General features: G+C 41.8%; 1 protein-coding gene across 4 annotated transcripts in view; it reads right to left on the reverse strand.

Moving 5' to 3' along the window:
* Positions 1 to 20,941, reverse strand: part of POU2F1 (POU class 2 homeobox 1) — a 200,370-nt gene that overhangs the window by 96,914 nt on the left and 82,515 nt on the right. For 3 of the 4 annotated variants that reach the window (XM_089773288.1, XM_089773295.1, XM_075909143.2), the window contains exon 2: positions 589 to 654. In XM_089773288.1, coding sequence (XP_089629414.1) covers positions 589 to 654 — 66 coding nt within the window. Of the gene's footprint in view, positions 1 to 588; positions 655 to 5,939; positions 7,077 to 20,941 lie in introns of those variants that run through there. The other variant, XM_006124220.5, reaches the window with a different exon arrangement.

Here is a 20,941-nt window from a genome sequence, read left to right on the forward strand (position 1 = left end):
TATGCCAGCTTGCTCAGGCTCACAGGTCACAGGCTGAGGGGCTGTTTAACTGTGGCATAGATGTTTGGGCTTGAGCTAGCTGTGCTCTAACATTGACACCAGTGTCAAACAGCTCCTGAGCCCTATGAGCCTGAGTCAACTGGCACAGGTGAGCCATAGGTGTCGCACTGCAGTCTAACATCCCCTGAGCACGGTTGCCAGATACTTAAAAAAAAAAAAAGAAAAAATACTGAACATGGTTGGGGAGGGGGGGAGGGGGGTTGGCTGAGCAAAAACAGCAAAAAAGAAAGAGGCACTGCATCTTTAAATCCCCGTGCTCACCTCTCCCATTGCCCCCGCACAGATGTGGAATGTCCCAAGTGCCCTTCCATGGAAGAAAAACAGAATTTTTTTTTTTTTAAACTGGACAGAGGTCGCAAATACCGGGCCAATACTGGATACTTGGCAAACCTACCCCTCAGACTAAAAAACATTACAAAAATGTACAGAAAACAGCCCGTGTTTATATGTAAATAGGACATTGTCCCTTTAAAAGCCATTCAATTCTCCCAGAATGCCAACTCTGAGCACTTAATGGTAATTTCTTACCTGTATTCCCATCCCCACTCTCCATTGGTGGTTTACTGGTTTCTGACGGATTGTTCATTCTTGAGTCTGCATTAAAAAGAGGTAAAGAGATATAAAATAATAAAGTGAAAAATCCTGATGCTGTCCTGAATAATCTCTCTCTCACATACAATGATGATGACCAAAGGTGGGATCGTAGATATGTAGGCCTGAGCTGAGGCAAAACCCAAGTGTGCAATGGTGAGAGTTCCAATTAGGCCATGGTTTTTAAGGATAAACTTCACCAGCCACGTACACAAAACAAGAAAAAGTTGACAAAATAATAGGAAGGAACTGACAAGGCAAGGGTGACCAATATAGTGAAACAATTATAGAAGCAAAAAGTAGGGAGAAAAAGCAGCCATTTATAGATTCAAAAATATTGATTTATGCTAGATCTAGATTTTGGTTTTGATAAAAAAATTCATTACAAGGAGAAATATTTATCTAGTCCTGCATTTTTACTGGATAGGAATGTCATCAGTGCCAAATTATTTATGATCTCTTTCCAATCTCCACTGTGGATCAATCTGAAAGTGTTCTCCTAATTTTCTAGTTTGTCAGTTTAATATAAATAAGATGGAGAGAATTTAATTTTTGTGTAAGTGACAGATAACTTACATTTTCACAGTTGCAGGATATTATGGGGGCTTTCAGAAGGGATCAGTCAATTATCCGATGACAGTAGATATTTAGAATATATTAAGAATATATTAAGAATATATTTAGAATATTTTTATATTTAATATTTAGATTAATTTAATTTTTAATTTGTAATACTTTAGAATATGTAACGTTTATTAAATATTAGTTTATTTTTATTCTAATTAATTCTTATTCTAATTTTATAATTCTAGATTTTATGCTAGATTTTAGATTCTAGATTATTTTTATTCTAGATTATTTATTATATAGATTCTAGATTATTTTATTCTAGATTTTATAATTTCTAGATTTTACTCTAATTTTATTCTTATTTATGTATTCTAATATAAATATTAAAAATGATTGATATTATAACATTTAATATTTTAGAATATTTTAATTTTTAGTATTTTAAAATTTAGAGTATTCTGAATACTTTAAACGATACTGTCAACATCACATGTCAAAATAAAAAAGGAAATATCCTTAAATCAAGCTTCATTAAGTTCTCAAGCAACTTTTTTCTTACCTTGCCTATCTGTAAATTGTAATTATTATCGATGGAAATATTTTTTCATTAGTTTGTGTGTATGGTGAAATTTATATTTATTAATAAAAATAACCAAAGCCTAAACATGGTCAATGCAGATAGCGTTCCCAAGTGGCAGGGAGAGAATACAGTTTCAAGTACCTAATATAGCTGCTCTCAAAGCAGTATCAACTCCAACAGTTTTCTTATTTCTTGCTGGAAATTGCAGCATCCCACGTTATCATAAGCACAAGACAGACTATGTCAAGTGGTTAAGTAGAAAAATTTGTACAGAGAAAAAAACCAGGCAAGTCCTCAAACATCTTCCATCCTCAATTTGCTCAAATTGTTCTTTTGATGGGTGTTTAATATGGTTGCTCTTGTAATCGGTTTTCATAAAGCAGAGATTCAAAAACTATGATTCATTGATCAATAGTTTCCAGTGAGTTAACCACTGCCACTAGCTACTCTCCTCTGTTCCAGTTGTTTCTACAGGTGACCAGGGTCAACTTGCCTAGTGTAAAAGCAGCTGGAAACAATTAAAAGAAGCCAGCCTTGCTGTCTCTAAAAGTATAAATAGAGCAAACTGGAGCCAACCTACAAATCACAGCCACCACTGGTACTGAAAATGCCAACCTGCAAAAGGAGAGGTATCCAAACAGGAGCAAGATAAAGAATGATCAGAGCTGGGGAAGAAGACCAAGCCTCAGGAAACCTTGTGTGGGAATAAAGGAAAACAAGCAGACCATGAAACAAAGCAGCATATGCAGAACTGAAGGGGAAGAAATAGAAAGGAAGAGATTAAGTGAAAAGCAAAAAGTGAGTAAGCGGGGGAGGAGGGGAGTTTGTTTTTCAAAGTCTAAAGTCATTAGTTCAGTTTAAAATGCATCAATAACTTTCCTGATGCAACTTTTCAATGTAAATAATTGATATAATTCACCTAGGTATGGCTTGAAAAATCTAGTCACCTATAACAAGTAGGAACAATTCCCAAGCGAGAGGCATCAGATTGTACAAAATTTCATTTTTTGGTATTGCCGAGAAAAATATCTAGCCTTTATGGTGGAGATTAAAACTTTCCAACGTGAGCCAACTGTAAAATATACTGTCTGCCTGAACTGGCTGACACACCCAGAGTCAATGTCACTGAATGGTGTGAAAGGTGATGCTGCCTTAAAGTGGCCAGGAGGGTCCATTGGCCACTGTCCGGAATAGGAAGCCCTGATGTGAGTATACTTTGTACCATCCCCATCTCCTTGAACCTGGAATATGTTAGTCCTGCTTGTGACATAACGGGTATAAGGAAAAGAGAACACTCCAGCAAAAGGCTATTAGTCAACTATCCTAGTAAAAAGGATGTGATTGGAAAGGTCCTTCAAGCCCTTTCTCCCCCATACAGCCATCAACTTGGAGAAATACTGTCAGTAAGACTGCCATCCCAGTAAAACATTGATCTGCTAGGTCGCCAGCAGAGGGTCTACTGCCACTGGTCTTCAAATTGGCTGTGACCTGGCTCATCAAAGCTGTAACTCTCGAAGGAGAACTAGTGTCAGTTTCGGGAAAAGGGAAACCTCTGGTTCACTGCACTATAGCAAAGAGCTGCTTGTATGATCCCCCTCCCCATCCCGCCCACCCATTGCAGGTGGGTCTATGTGCAAGAACAGCACACATGCATTAACTTGGATGGGAGACTACCCAGCACTAAATTGGTTGAGGGAAAGCATCAGAAGTGGCAAATGGTATTAATTGCAGGTTCTAATTTTAGCCAGCAAGATAGTGGAGACTCAATCCAAGTAATGATGAATGCATGACCTGTCAATGACTAAGTAAGAAGACTTGGGATACCAGTGTATTTCAGTCTGGTGACAGCTTGGAGCTGATAGGTGTTTTTCAAGCCCTGAATATAGGGGATGTGTTGAGTTCATGATTGAGAAAGAAGATGGCCAGCATGATCACAAGTGAAAGGGGCAGAGACCATAAAAACATCGCTCTTGTTAAGCTGTGTGATACATACACTGAAAAAGACTGAGCCTCCCCATCCTCCCCTCCCCCGCATGAAGGTAACAGCACTTTGCCCCCCTCCCCGCAAAATGAATTCATTACTGAGACTAAAAGCAGTGGGGCCCTGATCCTGATAGGGGCTTCTAATAGAACTGTATGATAAATTATTATTTTTACAGTCATTGAAGAAAATAAATTTGGTAAAGAACACCACAGAATATAGTGGACATTCTCCCTCTTTTTACAAAAGGCTCATGCAGCAAATCTTTGAAAATATTTTGCTCCACAACACCTGATTAGTAGTTGGTCGTTGATGCAGCTGCAGATACTACTCCACAGGGCAACAAGAACAGTTTTGCCAGACAGCATAAGTAAATCAATGCTTCAAAAAGAGGTTTTATATAAGGGGAATTTAGGCAGGCAGTAAAAGGTACTTGGACTAAGAGTATTTTACTATTAAGATTAATCTCTGGAAACAATACATTTGCAGTGTTCTATCTTCTATTCAACCCCCAACATGGCTGCAAATAAAGAGACGGACCCACTGTAGAAACTTCCTGCCAGCATTGCTTTAAACTCAAGGAAAGATGAACCTTTATTACTACTTCTCCAACTTGAACAAAACCTCGGTGAGAGTGTGGTGTGTGTGACAAGTGATGTTCTGTGTTTATAGAGTTCTTGACCCTTTCTGTGCAAAATAGTGTTTCCATTTTAAATAGCATCACAAACATCTGAAGCACAGTACTATAATTTATCATTTATAAGTAAAATCTAATTTATTTGTTTTCTAGATAGTCAATGGTTTTTCTTTTGCAATTACCCTTACCCCCAAAACACCTTCTTTCACTCCGACATCTTTTCCCCCTTTAGATCTTTCTTGAGTTTTAAATAGAGGCCCTGGGCTGTAAATTTCTGTCAATATCACCTAAAACAAACCTCAAGCTAGAAGGATCGAAAGCAGCAGGTGCATGACTGAAATCAAACTTACAGGACCTTACACATTCATTCTTGTTACTCTGACAGAAGATTTTGATTTCAACACAAGGCACTACCGTGCCAGGATTGCACTGACCCTCTGATACTTCAAAAGGTATTCAGAAAAAACCCTAAAAAGCAGAGGATGATCAAGACTGGAGTGATAACTCAATTGTAAATGAAGCAATGTGTACTTTTAAAATCATCTTAATATAGAATTTCATACACTGTTTCCCCTCACACCCATTCAATGCAAACTGCCCCAATACTTCATTCATCAGAACCAACATAAATCATTCCCTTCCAAACACAGGGACCGGACTCCTCGTTGCTAGCAAAACACCAAATGGGTCATTTGCAAATTTGAGTCAGAGACTCATATCTAACTGCTGCATATCTGCAAATATTTATGTTCAGATGTCTGCTTAAAAACATCTCACTAATGATGGTCCAGTTATACCTTTTATTACAGAACCAAGAGGGAAATACAATTAGGCTAAATGTTGGAATTCAGAGCTCTGAAAATAAAGAATTACCTATTGAAAAACCAATAAGCAATCATTACAAATTACTTCTAAAATATAGAAAAAGGAAAAAATACAAGCCCTGACTGACAGGCTGGTAATGGAAATACATTATCCCAGTAACCTTAACCACAGCTTGAATCAGTATCAATGGCAACTGTGATCACCCTATTTTCCATTACACAAGAAGAAACCTTGTTATTATATAGAAACACACACACACACACACACACTGTATAAACTATAGGAAGAGTTGATATAAGTAAGTGTGGTTTGAAATTGGAATTGTTTTGTTTTTTAAAAAAATTAAAAACAAAATGAATGAGAATGTGGATCTATAATTTAAATCCTAAGTCGTAATGTCTGTCAGAAGTCAAATGCTTCTCTGAATAAAATCCCCAAAACAAAAAGTTCTGTATTAAACATCACCCAAACCCAAGAGGAAATCTATTTTTTCAAATGCCGAGAACTGCAATTTTCCAGTACCAGGAAAAAAAGGGAATAGCAGGCAGGCACTTGCTGCTGATTCACTGGTGAGCTTCGGCTTTAAAATCCTTCTGCAGCCTCTGCATATGTGATTAAGCTTACATGCATAGTCAATCTCACACCCTCTATTTCCATATTAAACGCTTATAAGAAAGAGCAGAGCTGGTACCCACCTAGAACGTAGTCACTGCAGTCCAACATTGCTGTGAAATCTCCTACAGGTTCAGACAGTCCAAGGAAAAAATAAAGAGGGGGAAGACTATTTCTAACAAATTTATGCTACTGCTCTAAAAAGAACAAGAAAGGGAATGAGGGTGAGGGGGAGAAATGCAACTTCAGTTACACCATAGCAATCTTCAACTGAACAGGGAAACTTCAGTTGCTCTGTGGAGTTTTAGTCTCTCCTACTAGCTGTGTCTGACATTGTCAAGGCGACTGAAGCGTGAAAAGTTCCCCTTTTTGTAATAAAATAGAAACAAAGATTGCAGCTGGCAGTTTCCATAATGAAGCTTAATCAGTATGCGCCTGATTAGGGCCTTATGCAAATCTCCCCTCGTTAGCACAGCAGCCAGCACTTTGAAGTCCATGAACAATTCATTTGCAGAGTACACTGAAAGCGTTTCCTGCATAATTTAAATCATGGTATAAATATTTATCAGCTCATTTGCATATTAATTGGCAGTGCATGAAGGGAAAAATTATCTCCCAAGTGCCAGCATAATAATTAGGGAACAAAATGAAATTTCTTCCAATAGCTTGGCTTCTCAGACCAAACTCAAGCACAGTTCTAGTGGAGCAGGGAGGGGAAAGAGTTCTGTTAAAATACCACTGAAATGACACACACAAATTAGACACAACTCTACGGATTTAAGCACACCTTTAATCTTATTCCTGCTGGCAACAATAACTTCAGTAATAAAGAGGATTTGGAAAAAGCTTTCTACACCATCCAAATAATCCAAGAAAACAATTAGCAAGGTAGGAGCTGAACACAGAGCTGTCAACCTGGTATTTTCCAAATGTTAACATGAATTGTCACGAGATGGTCCGACTCAAAAACAAAAAGCAACATTGGGGGCAGATAAGCAGCACAGCTCTCTTCAAATGGTCAAAAAAGCCTAATGATTCATTATCTGCAAATCCCTTTGGAAGGCTAGATTAACAGCCATGTACATGTCGAGTATTATGTAACATTTGACACTCATTAATCTATCTCCTGTAAAGTTTCGAACAGATTTATTTTTTACATTTTCAAATTATTTCCAAGTAAAAACTACTAATCCCTTCTACAACTGAGAGTAAACAGAGCTAAGTGACACTTACTTTGGAGCTCAGATTCTAAAACAGTTGAGATTAGGAATATGAATGGCTAACCGATTAGTCGGAGGGGGCAGCAGGCAGAGGGCTGCTCCAGCCCTGTGGGCCCCATCATGAGTTCCGGGGGAGTGAAAAGGGGGGGGGGGGGCGCTCCAACCCAGGTGGAGCAGCTCCCATCTGCAGTGTTGGAGCTGCTCCAGTCCAGTACAGACAGGCTGGACTGCCCCACCCCTATATGCCCCTCTCCCCGTTTAATCAGTTAAACAGTTAAACTTAACGTTAACAAGTTAACCAATTAAACGAGATTTTATATGCCTACTTGTATCAGGGTTATAGTCCTTGAAGCACCAATGACTGACAGACTCTTGCCCAGCAGTCTGCAGAATTTAACATTCTGAACCCCAAGCAAAAAGGGAGTGGAGTTAGGAGTGGTCATGGTCCATGAAAGGATATTTCTTACAACATGGTCCACAGAATGAACATAATGAAGAACCACAAATTTAGACCAGCTTTAAAAAAATCTCTGGTATAACATACAAAATCCAATTTCCAAGACAGCAAGAACAAGCTATGTCTCTATGGATCAAGGATAAATGCATAGCCTGGATGTGAACACTCAGCAGCCCATTTTCTATTCAGGAATAAATGAAGCTATGAACAATACTGCAGGAATGCAGTGGTGGCCACTCTCAAACTTATTTGAATTTGCAGCAAGAACAGTATTTCATTAAGTATTTGCTTTTCTCTCTCCTTTATGAAGTGGAATTCAAATACCACCCCTTCACATTAAAGAGAAAAGAAAAAAAATCCAATTCCTGTACTACTGACTCAAATTTATTTCCACTCTAGACTCACATCTCTGCCTAACACTCAGGGTATGCCCGCAACTCAGAATCACAATGGACAGCATCCACAGTAGGGATGTTAGATATCAGGTAATTGAATAGTCGTGTAACCACATAAAATCTCAGCAGTTACATGACTATTCAATAGTCCCCAAAGGCAGAGCTGGCAGCCAGTGCACTCTCGGGGAGCGCCCTGCCATTTTGCACTGCCTCTGTATCAGAGGCAGCAGCACAAGGTGGAGGGGGCACTGGTTCACAAGGAGAGACGGTTTTAAAACCAGCTCCCTGTACAGACCAGCTGCCTGCTGCCCTGCACTGATGCTTCTGATACAAAGGCAGCAGCACAGGGTGGCAGCAGCCCCTGTCTGTGGGAGAGTCTGAGCTCCCCACAGACAGAGGCTGCTCTGCGGGATGTGGAGCAGCCTCTGTCCATGGGATGCTCGGGCCCTTCACGAACAGAGGCTGTGTCATGGCAGCCTCCCCTGCCCTCCGCCCCCCAGCATGGAGGTCGGGGAGGGCAGGTGGCACCGCAGAGGTGGTGCTTGGGGAGGGGGGAGAACAGGCTCTTAAGCAAGCTCCCCCCAGCACCAATTCCTGCTTCCCCCTTGCTGCCTCTGATACAGAGGCAGCAGGGGCGTGTAGTTGACAAGATTAACTGATAAACCTACTGGTTAATCGCATAGTCAACTATACATTGACATACCTAATCCACACTATAAAGTAACAGTTGAGTGTGGGATGGATTGCTGTACAGTAGTCTCGATTATCCGACCTTCCTTTATCCGACATTCCGTGTTATCTGACCTGCCTGTGGCCGCCCAAGGCAATTGTGCGGGTGGTGAAGCGGGCAGAGTGGAGTGCGGAAGAGAAGGTGCCAGGCAGTGCGGAGACAAAGGCGGTGAGAGAAGAGGGAGCAGGGCCATGCAGCGGGATGCTGGAGCCCAGCCACCCCCGCCCCCTGAAAGTCATGAGGCACCCCGATCTCCCCCATCCCATCCGGCCAGCCACGCTGCCCCCAACCTCCCCTATCTCTCCCGGCCAGTTGCGCTGCCCCCGACCTCCCCTATCTCTCCTGGCCAGTCTCTCAGCCAGGCAGCGCGAATGGCCGGGAGAGATAGGGGAGGTCGGGGGCAGCGCGGCTGGCCGGGAGAGATAGGGGAGGTCGGGGGCAGCGGGGCTGGCTGGGGGAGATCAAGGAGGTCGGAGGCAGCGCGGCTCCCCATGATGTCGCCGAGAGTCTGCACAGCGGCAGTTGACGGGGAAAATGCCTCGGACCCTGCAAGGCATTTTCCATATTATCTGACATTTCGATTATCCGACCATCCTTCAGTCCCATTTAGGTCGGATAATCTAGTCTGTACTGTAATGCCCTGCTTCCACAGTGGTTCTCTACTTGTTCCTATATAGCAATAAGAATTCTAGGGGCAAATCCCATAGCTCAGAGAGTTTCAAGTTTCAGTACACTGCACTATTCTATGGGTTTTGGCAGTGTATTGTGGAAGAACTATTCATCTGGATAGAAATGGCATGACACCAGTAATTCATTAAAGCAAGCCATTCCTGGTGTCTACCAGCCTCTGGCCACCTGCCAGCACAGTGAGTTGCCTTCTTTGGAACCACTCTCAAAAAATGGAGCTCTGTATTAGACAGATGAGATGAAAAGGGGAATGAATTCTGAGCAGAAGGTGCAACAGAAGGTGACTCCTGGTGAGGAAATGGAGTAAGCAGACAAGAAAACACCAAGGTATGGGGTGCCTGTCATATTGGGGGAAGGAACTGGAGGGTTACTACTCTCAGTTGTGTCACAGGCTAGCTTATGTCCATGCCACAGATATGTCATATTTCAGCTGACAAGGGACGATCACTCAAGGTCTGCCCTATATTTCAGTCAGGCTAGATAACTTGCCCTACTACCACCATACGCAAAAGGTTATTATGTCAGTATAATGGATCAAGATAACAAGCTTAACTTGTGTTAACTTAGCAGTGAAAACAAGCCCTCACTTATCTCTCCCTCCCCAAACTAACCATGTCAATAGAACCCATTTTTCCTTCTCAAATCATCTAAATCTCCACTAAACCTCTCCATTCTCCAGTGGTAATTGTTACCTTCTCTTTAACACTAGAACAGAATCTTAATCCAAAAATAACCATCAGCAGTTGCCTTTATGACATAATATTTAAACCTTTTTCAGTAATGTTTTGGTGAAGAGTGAAGGCCTAGGTGTGATGAGTTTTGGGTGGTGTAATGTAAATTTTGTACTTGACATGCACCATACTGCAAAGTGGTTATTCCTGAATGGATTGCCATTCTAAATAACTGTTCTGGTGTCCTGCATGGTGAAGGTGAATAGTTTTTGTTTCTGTTTTTAAATTTAGATCTAAATAAAATAACCCTTTCCAAATCCTATCACTCTTTCATCTAAGAGTATGTCTACATCAAGAGAAAAGATACCGTATTTTCTGGCGTATAAGGCTACTGGGCGTATAAGACGACCCCCTAATTTTTTAGTTAAAAGATAGGGTTTTGTCTTATGCCCCAGCGCCCCTCCGCCTCCCCGGCTTTGCTCCAGCAGACCAGGGACACCGGGAGCAAAGCCTGAGGACGCCTGGGCTGCCCCGCCGCCGGAGCCCCTCCCCGGCTTTGCAAAGCCTCGGGGGAAGCCGCACCTGGGCTGCCCCACCGCCGGAGCCCCTCCGTGGCTTTGCAAAGCCTCGGGGGAAGCCGGCGGCGGGGCATCCCAGGCGCGCCTGGGCTGCTCCGCCGCCGGCTTCCCCCGAGGCTTTGCAAAGCCGCAAAGCTGTATACCCGGCGTATAAGACGACCCCCGATATTTGGGGGATGTTTTTTAACATCAAAAGTCATCTTATTCGCTGGAAAATACGGTACCCCACTTTTCCTAGCATAGGCATATCTTAAATCAGTGGTGGGTAACCTACGGCCCAAGCAGTTCCATACATGGCCTTCCTGACATTTTGTTTACCATTGCCAGACTTTACCGGTTTCCATTCGCATATTTTTCCCCCTATCAGTATTACTAAAATGAGACACACATAAAGCAAGAGCTCGTGAAGTGAGGTTATGCTGACTGCACACAACATTGACTATGAAAGCCACGTGCACCTCCACATCCAATCAAAGTGCTCCTATGATTTAAATTGGTACAACTCACAAAATCCCTTCTTATCACAAATTCTGGCCCAGTTTCATCTCTCAGTAACCATGCAAAATACTAAATAGCACAAGATTTGAAAATAGCCCTAATAACTATACGCTGCATCGACTAACATTGAAAATCCCCAGATGAATACTGCTTTCCATAGTTCATATCTGCCAAGAGTAATATATACTAAAGTCTGCCCTAGTCTCTAAATAACATGTCAAATGCAATAAAGAGCCATATTGAGAACTCAACTCCTGTTTTTTGTTCACAACACATTGGGGTTCTGTTTGAAAAATAACACTTATGAGCAAAACAACCCATTATTTAAATTAGCTCAGTCCTCATAGTAATTAACTGGCAATTAAGATCGCAAATAGGCTTCATTATAAATTCTAATTTTAACTACAATCCTTGGTTTTGGTTAGCAAAATCAGTTTAACCTAAAAATTGTTAAGGCCTGAGGTACACCTAAAACACTTAGTCGACCTAGCTATATCATTCAGGAGCATGAAAAATTTACAACCTGACATACAAGTAGTTAAGCAGACCTAAGCACTGATGTCCACACCATTAGGAATTCTTTCATTAACCTACCTATTGCCTCTTTGGGGATGGATTGCCTACACCAGTTCTTCCCAGCATTTTCAAGCATATGGACCCCTTTCCAAACTATTAAAATTTCATGGACCCCAGACTCTGGGGTAGAAAAAAAAAAGTAAAGGAAAAGAAAAGTATAGAAAGAGAAAGAAAAGTAAGGCTTGGGCCCACCAGGGTGGGCCTGAACCTTACATTTAAACTTTCCACAGACTCCTTGCTGTACTGTTGCAGACCACCAGGGGTTCATGGACCACAGGTTGGGAACCACAGGCCTACACTTATAGAAAAAAACCTTCCATTGCTATGGAAAATCTCTACCCTATAATGTTACAATGGTTAGCTGCAGTGCTGTAGCAGCTGTAATACAGACATAAGGCTAATGAGCAATTTTCTGTAGAAGTCAAATAAAACCCATCTGTTACAGGTAAAACTTGCTCTGATTTGAATTTTTTGTTTGCATCTAATTTTTCTGTCTCCCCCTTATTTTCTCAAGTACAACTTACTTCAAACTTTCCATGTATTTAAATCTCCTTCCAAATTCGTGCACGTACCACAATCCAAGATTAAGAAAAGTAACAATATGTCTACATTAGAAGTTGTACTGCTCATCAGGGTTCCACGGCTGCTTCTAGCTCTTGCTTCCATGCTGAGCTCATTAGCTTTCAGGGCTTCTTATTCGGCCCTTGGCCCTTCTCTCCCCCCTCCCTACCCCCAACTCTGTCACTTCCTCTCCCGCCCCTCACCAATTACTGCTATTCTGCAGAGCTCAGTTTGCAGACTCTTTAGACTGCTTCAGCTTTTCTTGTCCTGCTAATTTGCAAGTTCCACAAATACCTCCAAATTCTCAGCTACCCCCTGCTGTATGCTACTGACTGATGGTACAAAGGACACAGCTGACACACTCAGTTTCGCTATACAGGACAAAATGGCACAGAGGGTAAAAAGGGTGGTTCCTGTAATATACAGTGTAACATCTTCAAGAACAGTTACAGAAGCATTTTAGTGGGAGTGAATGCACATGTCCATTCCATTCCAGGTGACTCTCAAGCAGTTCAAACTGAAGGAAGGTTTGAGCCTACCTAAACTAGGACTGTGAAGCGTTTAATCGATTAAACATTATGTTTAACTGGTTAACTGATTAAACAGGATTTTACAGTCCTAATCTGAACAATGACTGAAGAACTACTCATCCAAATCTGACCTCATCCCTGGGTTTTTAGGATATAGCATAGTGTGCGATAAAAATATGCCCATCCTTACAAATTAGGGATGTAATCGTGTATTTGTTTAAATGGCTAATCAATGAGCCTGGGTTCATTGGTTAACCTTCATAGTTACATATAGTCCCCTCTCTCCCCCCCACTATTGCCTCTGTAACAGTCCAATCTCGTGGGGAGCTGCCTCTCCTCCTGCATGTAAACGTGTAACTGCTGAAAATGTCGGTGGTTATGTGTTTACCAAAAACCCCTCTTTTTAACATCTGTATTACAAATGTCTCTTATAGGTATCTGAACTAGAAAAACAGTGGAAGCCGCTTGAGCACTTGTGGAGTAAGATACAACCCAATGTGCAGGCACATTGTCATAGCATAGTGTTATGCAGGATGAAATCTATTCCACAACTGAAATCAACAGCTGGGTAGATCTTTTAAAGCACCTACTTCTGCCCAAGTAAAACACCAGCTCCCTTCTGACATCCAAAGCATTAAGCCTCTCTTCATCCTTATGAGAATGTGTCATGGGGGAAAAAGGATGGTAAATATATGGCTTAATTAGGTTACACTCAGAGACAATTTTATCAAGGAATTTTGGAGGAGGATTTACATATACTTTATCCTTAAAAAAAAAATGTATGGAGAGTCAGCAAGCAGGGCATGTAAATCCTTCACCCTCCTCATACATATAATGACCAAGAATGCTACCTTCACAGACCAATGTAACAAAGAAGGGGTGGCCACTGGCTCAAAAAGCAGACATATCAGTGCATTTATTGTCAAATTCAAGTCCAATGGAGGAGTGGGATCTACAAGCTGAGGTACAGCCTGTCCAAACCCTTTAAGGCCCTGCTGGCCATAGTGTTAGAAAACACCAATCTTGATAGACGGAATGAGGAGATAGCCACCAGGTGAACTCAGAACAAAGAGCTCTTAGTGCTTCAGGTGAAGTAACTAATTCAGAATATGATGGATAGTGGCCAGGATCAGCAAAACACCATTCTGCTTAGACCAGATGGAATTCCTACTTCACTAGGTAAGCATATTTGGTGGACAGCTTCCTGCAGCTTATAAGGATTTTTTGCAGTCCACCAAACGTGCAGCCTCGAGGCATTAACCACTCAATATTCTTCCCATAAGGTTGGCAAGCAATATCTGTCTGTGGTTCTGGGATATCAGGTCAAGTTTCTAAGTTAATTGTGCTGGACTCCTGATATAGATGTTCATAACATTGGAAAAACAATGCTGAAGATGCCAGGCTGGCGCTATCACAATCATTCAAGCTTGATCCGGTTTGAGGTTGCACAACACTCTGTGGAGCAGAGGAGTAGGAGGATAGGCATATAGCAGCTTTCCCTTCCACAAGAGAAGAAAAGCAAAAGCCTGTACTGTGCCTGGAATAAAACATGGGGTATTTTCTGGCAACCAACTGGCAAAAAGATCACCCTCTGTGCCTCCCCACCATGATGGAAAGATGAATCTCACAATGGCTGGTTTGAAAGCATTTGTGATTTCCACTGAACATTCAGCTTTGATGATCTGCCAAGCTTTTCCAAACATCAGGAAGATGGAAAACTATGAGATATACTGCACTGCAGATACAAAAAGTCCCAAAGATCTACTACTTGATGGAGCTGATTTGATTGGGCCACCTCCCTGTTTGTTCACATTGAACATTACCACAGTGCTGTCTATGAGGACATGTAAGACAGCGTACTTGATATAAAGGAGGGAACCCTGACATGTCCGGTGATTTTCCCATAATTCTCATTACTTATGTGTTGGGCAAGATCCTGAGTTTATAGACTCTGTAGGTGAGCTTCCTAACACAGAGAGGATGGATGAAAGGAATAGGGATGTAAGAGTGTAATCGATTAACCGATTAACTGATAAGCAAAAGCTTATAAGTTAATACTATGGACTACACACATTCCCACTCACTACTTGCCAGTAAATTTTTTAGCAGGATTACCAGCAGCCCAGATCAGTCTTGACTCACACCAGGATCAGGACCTACCCTCGTTGCAGCTCTGCATTTAAAGTGTATTAGATGCCGGGTGGCCAGGCAGCTCAGCACAAGCCAGGTCCCGTGAGGGGAGCTTGTTTTTAAACTCGCTCCCCTCGTGGACCAGCTCCTGCCTGGCACTCTGTGCTGCTGCCTCTGATACAGAGGCAGCAGTGTGGAGTGGCAGAGGGCTTTTCGGGAGTGGGGCTGGAATACACTGGCTGCTGGCTCACCCCTGGGGACTATAGAAAAGTTAACTAACTGATAAGAATTCTTGAGGTTACTCCACTATTCAATTAACCGGTATTTAACATCCCTAAAAAGGAACTCCTATTCACATTTTAGTACGAGCTATCCATCAGTCTAGAAAGACTAAAATTCCTGCAAGTAAGAAAATCAGCATGTCCAATATAGGATGAGATGGAAAATAAGCTGATTTCAACTTTCTAAAGCGATGTCTGGCATGCTAAATCACATATGTACACAAAGCCATGTGCCCCAGAAGTCCTGGATAGCTTCTTATTTAGAGCAGATGGCTTTGAAATTCACACAAATATGTAGAACTGTCTGGAAGCTGGCTTGTGGAAAGAACTGTAGAGTTGAGGATAAATTCTGTCCTCTGCCCTGAAGAAAAAACTGAACAGCACACAGGGACTTGGCCTCACACATGGCTCCCAGGAACACCCAGGTCCCCAGTGCCCACATAATCGTGGCTACAGAGAGCACTGCTCGGTCCAGGAAGCTGCACTAGCTACCTCTGCTGTGATGTAAACCACACTCACCAGGGAGCCACCCAAGTTGACTTGCTTCTGCAGCCACTGGGGTGGGGCTGGGAGGGGTTTGGCTTTCAGTTACCCCGAGCGGAGACATGGGATCCCAGTGCAAGGATATGGTGGCGTCAGGGTAAGGACTCAGTTTCGTGTCTTCTGTTGGATCTTGAGCATGTGGGTCCAAGGGGTGTCACTATCAACTTGCATGTACTGTTTTGGCCAACCCCAAGCATTCAAAACTCATTTATCAGTCCCCCACCACCACCGCTCAAAAGAGAATGGCATCTTGAAATCACAGATAAAAAGATCCCCAAGTTATTTTTCATTGGGCATCTAGTGTTTGAGGTCTATGAATTCAAGGCACATTTTCTAGCTTTTATTCATAATCCATAAAATCTAAAGTCTTCCTTTAGAAAAAAAAAAGCCAAGATTCTCTTCTAATACCATGCATCAATATACAAGCATAATCTTATTAAGTCAGAGTGATCGTAGTTGATGGCAGTGCATGAGGTATCAGATAGTGAAGTTCCCAGATTTGACTTAATTCTAATTATGGAGTTGGGGCTAATTAAAAAGAAGCCCAATTATCAGGAGGCTTGTGATCAAATTAGGAGAGTTGGAAAATCACTGATATCTAGTCAGTTTAATAAAATAAGTTTATAGTTTCACTTCTTACACCTATGGACGAGTTGGCTCTGCACACATCTTCTCAGGCCAAAAAGGATGTGCTGGCAGTGGCATGGAGTAAGCAGAAGGAAGCCACTCTAGCCCCACTGCAATGCTGGTGGTAGCAGCAGGGATACCTGGCAGATTTTAAATCATCCAAGGATGGCAAGCAGGGCTGGGGGATGGCATGGGGGTGCACACACAGGTGAGCAGAAAGGATCAGGAGACACACAAAGGGTGAGAGTGGAGGACGCACAGGTAGTGACACTAAATACTAATGATATTATAAGTCATCATATAAGATTCAGCAGTGCTTTTTAAGTAGCCTCTTGTAAAACTAGCAAATAAATAGATGAGTGATATATCCCCTGGAAGACAGGTGGGTACCCCGGTTGAGAATCACTGAGGTAGTGAATTTTACTTACACACACACACCCCAAAAAACCAAAACCTCCCCCCCAAGTGAAGATGTCTGTGTGTAGACCACATCCTCAAAGTCAGGGAAGAAATAGAACAAAGTAGGATAGGGAAGAAAAGGAAAGAAACAAGAGTGGCTCGAATGGTGAAAATCTCTTGCACTGACTGATGCTGAATTTGAATTAAGTGAGATAATAAAGTATTTAGTTATTACATTAATTATATTCTCATCTTCGTTTCTGTACAACCCTCCTCCATAAACAGGAGGTAGCATGTGAACTAAGGGTGACATGTACTCCTAAATTTATGCCCCAGTTATGGACCATAATTAACAATGAAAATCAGATCTCTCCAAGGAACAGAGATTGGCACAGTGATAATAGGGGATCGTAGTCCTACGACTGAGATAAAGGCAAGTTTTATTTTGCAGCATAGCCACGACAGGATATATTGTAAACACATTCCCCATCACCATGCAAATACCTTTATATTTATATTGTCCTGAAAGAAATATTTTATAAAAAATACCTAAGCATCACTTGTTTGCTTTCTCTCCCTTTTCCTTCTATTCACCTTTGTCTTTTTTACATTAAGCTCCCAGTTTTCCTCTCTTAAAAGAACTGTTTCCACTCCATTTAAGTGTTACAGACCACAAACGCTCATGATACCATCTACATGTTTTGTTAGTCTATAAAGTGCTACCAGACCATTTGTTGTTTTTTAAGTTTATCCTGTACAGACTAACTCAGCTATCCCCTGAAGCATGATAATTTTGGTTAGCATTGTGATTTTTCTGCAACATTTCCATACCCACAAAAGCCCTGATATTGAGACACCTATACCAATATACATATGCGTTACTGACATCTTCCTTTTTTGCTTGGGAAACCAAAATAAGCTGTATAAGAAAAGGCTCTTTTCTGTGTATAAGCAGTGTCTACATTAGGAGGGTTTGCCAGTATACAAAAAAAACCTGTCTCAGCATAAAGCTGACCTAAGAAGGAGTCTGATTCCTGAAAATTCAGAGCGATATAGAATTATTTCAATATGGGTATTAAAAACTCTACAGTTGCTCAATGGTTCCAACTACAGCAAATTAGACAGGAAAAGTCTGAACATGTATCACAATAAAACTTAATTCTACAATAGGGATAGTAATAGTTGGAAGTGTGAATCTTATGAGAAATCAGGAACCAATTTTGATCAGAAGAATAAGAAAAATTTCAGGAGGCAGGGTAGAGAACATGTACAGGTAGATTAATAATTCCAATTTCCTCCAAAAGTTGGTGGAAGCTGACATTTGGGAAAGACGGAGAGGGTATCCGACCTTCCTCTAAGTCCTGTCATTCTGATATTTTAAAAAGTCTCCAACAAAAACAACATGTCATTGAAGGACTAGGCCAGTTTCTCAACCCTATAGCACGACTACAATAGCAACTTCATCTTCCAGAGACAAAAATCAGCAGAGGAAAAGCACAAAAAACAAGTCACTCTACAAGCAAAAGCACATAGTCCAGAATTGGTCCAGGAAAGCCAAACATGCACTAGAATGTGAAAGACAGGAGACGAATCAAAATAGCAAAAGTTGACTCAAAGATGCCAGTATCCTACCTCACTGCCTACAGAATCTGTATGGTGTCTTACAGGATGATACTTATCGGTATTACCCTGAGTAATTTCTATGCAAATAAGGGTACACAAAATGGAGTCTATGAAACAGCCATTTTGAATAAAGGATGTCTTTACCACCACAAGTGTAGCTTCCCACCAAAAGAGCAGCACGATACTCTACCTATGCACTCCTCACAACATCATGTGCACTCGTCACTACAGTGCTGAACTCATCACCGAAGCTGCACTCATCTCTAAGTCTCTGCACACCACCCTAAAATCTTGCACTCAGCACATTGAGCCCCTTTCCGGCCTCAAGGCCAATAAAAGGCCTGGGCTGAGGAAAGTCTGGGTTCCTTTGGTCCCTTTTGCTCTTTAGGTTCCTTAGGTTCCATAGATTCCATACCCTATTTCATTCCCGTCATATTGAACATCATCGGATTAATGGTTTTGTGGTAAAGACTTTTGGTTTTGGTTCGTGTGCCACTCACGTGTGGAATCTTCCCATGTAAGAGTTTTGGGCTACAGTCATTACTTTGGACTTGGACTTTATTAACCATCATCACCATCCATTTTCCAGACCGGACAAATCTGCCGACAGGCCATCCATTCCCGTATCCCGGAAGAACCACTATCCAACGATTGAGGATCTTCCAGAAGCTCTAGGCCAAAAGGCGAGGTTACTGCATCAAGGGATCTCCCCACTGGTCCTCCCTCGAGCCTTAAAATTAGCCAAGAGGTCACAGGCGCCGATCGCCTGACATTTTGTAATGTACCACCTTTATTTATTACTCCTGTTTTTGCTGTTTTTATTCTAAAATACATTGTTTGGCCTTAAACCTTGTATTGCCTGATTATTGGATCAGTAGTCCGCTGGTGATAGAGATACGGATTACCAGGTGAATCTCGCTTCTGGGTCAGGGATCATTAACAGCTAGTCAGAGCGAGTCTAATTCTATTCTAAATTAACGTTATCTCATTTCCTGGGTAACATGGGATACTGATTAGCCCGTGCCTGGGAGCAACCCTCCCCCCCCCCCCCCACCTATGGCCTGCTGCAGGCAGAGGGCTCCCCCAGGGCCAACACTGGGAACTTCCTTCCACTCGCAGTGGCAGCCCTCTGGCTCAGTATCCTGCCATCAATGGCGACAGCAGCACTGCAGGCTCTGGGACCGTGGCCAAGAGTGTCCTGCCACTAGTGGAGGCAGAAGCACCCCAACCCTGGGGCTGGGAGCATTCTGTTGCCACTAGCAGCAGCAGCCGCAGCCCGTTTCCAGTGGCGACAGCAACCCCAGCACCAGGGCTGGGTCCAGCTTAGTTGGTTAACTAGTTAAACATTAAGTAAACCTAACGTTTAACCAGTTAACTGATTGATTGGGATTTTACATTGCTAGTCTGAACATAGCTGCTGATCAAACAGGCAATAGTCGTACTGGCACCTCTTGGAACTGTTCCACTGCCCTCTCAGTAAGAGCTCATAGTAGTCACACCATTAAGGAAGGAGAAATTTCAGCAGTATAGAGGAAGACAAACTTAAGATTCCCACTGAATTCCTCAGCAGTACCTTACTATCACACTGACATTCTAAAGTTACATTGAGTTATAGGCTAAAATACAATTTCATTTTAAAAAAGCAAAGACCTGTAATCTAAGCTCAGTTTGAAATTATTCCCAACCATTCTGAAATCTTGTATTAGAAATGCAGTACATACAGTGAAGTTTGCTAGGATTTAAGAAATGAGACACAATGGTACAGAATATGTGAAGCAGCGTCAAATTTTACTTTCAACACATGCTCGAAATTAATACACACCTTAATATGTCTACCAAACAATTCAAACTCCTGTGTGGGTCTGCAGGAACTTTGATGAATAAGAACAGCTTTCCTGTCCAATGTGGCAGTCTCAAAATGACAAGACCTTTCTGGCTACCCACTAGTTGAGCTATGTACCCCCTTTTTTCCTTCTGAATTTCCCCCAACTTAAACTGAATGCAAATAAGCCAGGTGTGGTCCCCAGAAGAACAATTGGTATATAGTCCCACCAAGTTCCCATAGCAACATGCACAGCTGGCAATAAGAAAGAGGTTGCATCTGCCTCAGACTGGCTAGAAAGTTTAAACACTCAGTGAAATCCCAATTACAGTATCTTGTAAAAGAAGCATTTAATGAAAAACCCTCCATTCTTCCTTGACGAACACAACAAAATAAACTAAGTATGCTGTTCAGTCTAACAAAGACTGATTATCATCAGCAGAAGAGGAGAAAACTAGCTTCTTACTTGCACTTGCACAATAAAAATACTGAAGTATAACAATCTACTGTGTTTAGAAGATACTTGTGTATCAGTAAAATGTAATCATAATTATACAGGAGAATGAAGGAAAGTTAGGAAACAAAGTATACCACATACTTATCCTGTCAAATTCTAGGGACTCCTTCACTAGACATCCTCTACCTCTTCTTAATGCTACTATTAGTTGCTTTCTATTCTAACTTTAACATTTATAGGGTCAAACCCAAGATGGATCAAAATTTGAAAGCCAACAAGTTGCTGTACTCTGCTCTGCTA

This window comes from Pelodiscus sinensis, chromosome 1 (genome assembly GCF_052426305.1).
Source record: "Pelodiscus sinensis isolate ZL-2025 chromosome 1, ASM5242630v1, whole genome shotgun sequence".
NCBI classification, from domain to species: Eukaryota; Metazoa; Chordata; order Testudines; family Trionychidae; genus Pelodiscus; species Pelodiscus sinensis.